General features: G+C 40.9%; 1 protein-coding gene across 6 annotated transcripts in view; it reads left to right on the top strand.

The window, feature by feature from the left end:
- The window catches only part of NIPAL2 (NIPA like domain containing 2), a 70,992-nt gene extending 65,944 nt beyond the window's left edge, over nt 1-5,048 (top strand). For 3 of the 6 annotated variants that reach the window (XM_055091045.1, XM_028500389.2, XM_024115890.3), the window contains 3 exons: nt 1,820-1,883; nt 3,001-3,095; nt 4,449-5,048. In XM_055091045.1, coding sequence (XP_054947020.1) covers nt 1,820-1,883; nt 3,001-3,095; nt 4,449-4,561 — 272 coding nt within the window. In that variant the 3' untranslated portion in view covers nt 4,562-5,048. Of the gene's footprint in view, nt 1-1,819; nt 1,884-3,000; nt 3,096-4,111; nt 4,151-4,448 lie in introns of all 6 variants that reach the window. The other 3 variants (XR_003683354.2, XM_024115893.3, XM_024115895.3) reach the window with 2 other exon arrangements.
- The last annotated feature ends 209 nt before the right edge of the window (nt 5,049-5,257 follow it).

The raw sequence follows: 5,257 nt of genomic DNA on the forward strand, positions 1-5,257 counted from the left end.
TGCTACAACATGGATGAACCTTGAGGACATTATGCTAAGTGAAACAAGCCAGTCACAAAAGGACACACAGTGTATGATTCCACTTATATGAGGTATTCAGAGTAGTCAAACTTACAGAAATGGAAAGTAGAGTGGTGATTGCCGGGGGCAGGGGGGAGGCAGAAATGGGGAGTTGTTTAATGGGTATAGAGTTTCAATTTTACAAGATAAAAAGTTCTGAAGATTGGTTGCACAACAATATGAATATAGTTGGCCCTCTATATCAACAGTTCTGCATCTGTGGCTATAACCAACAGTGGATAGAAAATATCCCCTCCCCCCAAAAAATTCCAGAAAGTTCCAAAAAGCAAAAATGTAATATGCCGCACGACAGCAACTATTCACATAGCATTTACGCTGTATTAGGTATTATAAGTAATCTAGAGATGATTTAAAGTATTTGTGGAGGATGTGTGGAGGTTATATGCAAATATTATGCCATTTTATAGAAGGGACTTGAGCATCCTCGGATTTTGGTATCCACGGAGGGGTCCTACAGCCAAATCCTCTGGGTACCGAGTGACGACCGTATACTTAACACGACTGCACTGTAAACTTTAAAATGTTTAGGATGGTAAATTTTATGTTATGTGTATTTTACTACACTTTTTTTAGTTTTTGCTCTGTTTTAACAGAAATTCCTCTTAAAGCGACAACAACAAAAAAATCCCAAAATACTGGGAAAAAAATATGTAGAGAAGTTTATTGACACTTTACAAAAGCAAAATATTTGAAGCAATTTAAAATGTCCTTCAAGAAATGAATATGATGGGGCACCAGCTCAGAATAACAAGAAAACATTAAAATGATCACAAGGAAATGTGTAATAACATGGAAAAATGCTTCAGAAGTGTTGATTCATTCAACAAATATTCATCAGAATGGGACATGGCTTATTCCTGTAGGAAGTTTATCCTCTAGGTGAGGAGATAGACTTCAGACTGAGAAAGCCCCTGTCTTGTTCCCTGTGGTGCCTGCAGCACCTAAGCAGTGGCTGGCACTTAGGACTCAATAAATACGTGTCCACAGGGTAGCAAGGTTAACACCACACACACACAAATTTGATTCCAAGTAGTACAGAATTTAAAGATAACTTATTTGGTAAAAACTCTACGAAGGCTTTGGGACCGTAGGCCAAGAGGAAATCATTGAGACTAACAAGGAGAGAAGAAAAGCTCATCAGAGTAAAGGACACATCCACACCTCCCTTCACCCAGAAGGAAAGACCAGATGAAGGAGATGGGAGAGGGGTTGGTGGTGAGAAATGGAGCTAGGGTAGCACATCAGCAACCTCCAGTGCCTGAATGAGCATGTGCCAGACCCACAAACCGCAGGGTGTTGCCAAGACTGACAGCATGGGAGCAGCTGGCCTGAAGTGCGAGCGCTGTGTCAAAGGCCCAGAGTCCACCCAGATGCACAGGTCAGGCTTGCTGACCCCAGGCTTAAAACTGTAGGTGGGAAATATCACTCGAGTTTTGTTTTCTTGCACATGCCAGTGGGACAAATCTTGGACTGGCTAAGAAATTTCTGTTGGCAAAAGTTATGTTAATGGTGCTGATTTTTTAATAATGATACTTACATTATATAAAGTCTACAAATCTGTGTTCTTTTGGAATCACTGAAAATGTTAGTATGGCATGCAAATATTTTGAAACTACAGGATGGGCATTTTAAGGGTAATCATACTTAGAAAAACTAATATATTAATTTGAAAAACAATATATAGCTATTGTAAATATTCTTACCCTAAAATTAATGTTATCTTCTATTTCTATGGTAGGTATCATATTTTATCAGGAATTCCTTGGTGCAGCTTTTCTCACTATATTTATATATCTTTTTGGGTGAGTAAATGTCTCAGAAGTAAGGTATGTGAAATCCTATTACTTTTATGTGAGATTTTTGGCATTGTACCTGAGGCATAGAAAATTGGAAAATTATATAAGAAACATCAGTTCCCCGAGCTCCTAAAAGAAACATATTTTTCAACTTAACACCCTACCCAGGGCTCAGTGTCTTTGTGATTTAAGTATCTCTCTGAGGGTTCTGAAACATTGGGGATTTTCTGTTCCAGCCAAAGTCAAGGTAAATCCACTGGCCCTTGTAGCTACTCCACATTTTTATACTCTATCAGACCTACCCCACCCTTGGGAACCCCTAGGTTAGATCTCAATCAGGGAACCACAGATGCCTCTAGGATCACCTAGAACAAAAGGCCAAGACTGGGGCAGATCCCTACCTTTGGACCTAATAACATCGGATTGGTGCCATCCCTCTCTTGTGTCTGGGTGCCCAGCTTTCACCCTGCCTAGAGATTTGGAGGACAGTCACTGCTGGCATTCTGGCAAACAGAGAGCAGAACTTTGACAGAATATCGCCAATGTATCAATTCTTCCATTGGTTCCAGCTGGCACCCTATGAATGCTTAGTTGCTTCTTGATGTGGTATCCTGCATGACCATTGTTATGCAAACTTGAGCCCAGACTATTTTCAGTGTAGAAAATCATCTATCTTGAGAATTCAATCTCATAAGATTTTTGGGCGAGGCTAAACTTCTGGGATCTGGAAACTATGACTATTCTTATGGCCAAGGACAACAAAATATCTTAGAAAATTAAAGAATAAATTATTTTTTGCTCGTGTTGCATGCCAGTAATGAGTCTGGGCATGCATGGATAGAAAATGAGACCTAGTGTCTACCCAAAGGGTTTAGAGCCTAAATTAGCCTCCAGATGGTAAAAACCTGAAGCAGAGACTTATTGGAAGCTGCCCAGGTCTTGGTTCTGGGGACAAATATTACTGGCTGCGGCAATTAAGACAAGTTCTAGGCAGCTTACCATGAGAAACAGAAAGAATAAAACCGGTGGAATGTATGTCATCATGTAGAATATGGAATTCAGTTATTTAACACTGTGAGCTCTTTCAGTGATCTTGTGTTCTTCATTACCATTATTCTTACAGGTGTTTTCTGTCATTCCTTGGTGTGGTTTTGGTCACAAGAAATCGAGAAAAGGAACATCTGCCACAGTCTTACATTGATTTTGGACATGTCCCTGGTAAAACTGTATATTCCTTAATTTAGAATAGAAAATTTTATCCTTATAAATTAATCATTGCTGGTGTGATTTGGGGTCTTAAATTAATATAAAACATAATTCTTACCCTCAAAAACATGTACATTTAATGATGAAACCAGAGGTGATAGTTTAACTGTAAATGTTGATAATCATTTATTTGAATATCGGCTTTGCACAGAACACTGGGGTTCGAAAAGAACTGATCCTGTTTTCTTGATTTGGGAGATGTTGCAAATTTCCTTTTTAGGTTTCTTTAAATTGGGAAAGGGTAGGGAAAGGAGTGGGAGTGGCAAGAACAGACCCTTGTTGCTTGGAGAGCCTTTGAGGGAACATCTAAGGCCAGAAAGTCAGGTGCTCAGACGGAGGTGGCCTGTGCGCTGTAGGGCCAAGAGAGACGTTCTTTTCAATCACCTGAACGTGAGCTTCTTCCCCTCTTCCTTACCTCATTTATCCAGAGCGGCCATCGCTGTACCAGTTCTCCACTCTCACTGAGAATAACTAGCTTCTGTCACGTAGACAACACAAGCCATATCCAGAACAAAGGAAATGGGCTGCAGTGTCCTCACCTCCTCCCCTGCTCACCACCCCCAACAATCTCCAGTTTTGCTAGGGATCTGGGGTGACCTCTAGGTTTCTACACAAGGAGCAGTGATGTTCTCACAGCTTCCTCCACCATTCTGCTAGGACCAAGCCTTTGAAGCAAAAACCATTAAAGCCTCATCCCTACGACTGAGAAAATATGGCCCTATGAGTTCTGTGTTCTCTTTCCCATTCGAGCCATCTTATCAGCTAAGAGCACTCAGTGCAAGAACTGGCATTCGTGGCAAGGGTGTGTGTTAGAGATGCCTTGTATGGTTAGGGGTTCTTTGGTAGGAAATGAAGTTTACTTCTTTTTAACTCTTATTTTTCATTTCCCACAGTCCCATGCATAGGATCAGTAACAGCTTTAGAAGCCACTATGAAAGACTGTTTTTCTTTGTTGTTATATGCATTAGACTAAACATGGACAAGGAGACAGAACACTGGGGAGAGAGGTTTGGACATGAGTGCATGCTTCATGTTAATCTCCTGACTGATCCAACCTGATTTCTGTGCTCAGCGTGGTAGACCCTGGGTGGGAGACAGCTCGGTCATGTGGACGGCAGTGATCACACATCAAGGGGCGTGGAGTTCCGTGGGCCTTTCTTCCTTGACGTTTATCTCTTCTATTTAGAGGGTGACCACCTAGTATTTTTTAAAGGGAATAAAATGTGGCCTAGATAGAGGAGAAATTATTAAGACTTATTCTTCTGTAAGAGCTCAAAAGATTCTTTGTGATTATCATCTCCACAGGGAAACAAACGTTGGACAAAATACAACCAGATTCAAACGGCTTATCCTATGGAACTTTGCCTGATGGAAGTGACTCCACAAAGAGCCCAAGTGGAGAGAAGAAAGAGGTCTGAAATGCCGAGAGGGATGGCTGCTGGCCTGTTATTCGATACCACCTTTTAAAAAATTGCACATGTTCAATTTGTGTCAGCAGCTATTTTATGCTGACATGTGCTCCCATTTGTTTCAGGCCTTTACCCCACCTCCATGTCTATGGACTATCAGGGCCTTCCTAAGCTTTGACAGTCTAATGTTTTCATGGAATGTGATTTGAAGTGTTCCCCACACCCTGGACCTCTCCCTGGTGATCATCGAACTGGCTAGATCTTAATTAGAGCCTGGCTGCCCAAGCAGGGATGTCACACAAATATGTGCGTTCACGATCTGGCTGCGGAACACATCGGTTGCTTTTCCCATACAGCTTGCAAGGTCAGTTGCTTTGTTTTAAAGGGACACTTTAGCCCCACCACCTCGCTCCTAAACCAAAGGTTTGAGAGCATTCATTTTTCCTAAGACATCTTTTATGAACCTCTGCAAAAACATTTCACCTTCCTATTCGCAAACTGAGTGGTGAATCATCTTTTCTGAAAACTAGCCCTATCCCAAATATCCTTTGAAAATTAAGGGTGTCTTTAAATTAGAATTTATACCCCATTCTATGATGGGGTATACCAAAACCAAAAGACCTTGACTGGTGGACTTTTTTAAGCTTAAGAAAGGAAAAATTTAAGAATTAGTACCAATTTTTTAAATAAAAATGTAATAGAATG

Source organism: Physeter macrocephalus, chromosome 15 (genome assembly GCF_002837175.3).
Source record: "Physeter macrocephalus isolate SW-GA chromosome 15, ASM283717v5, whole genome shotgun sequence".
Taxonomy (NCBI): domain Eukaryota; kingdom Metazoa; phylum Chordata; class Mammalia; order Artiodactyla; family Physeteridae; genus Physeter; species Physeter macrocephalus.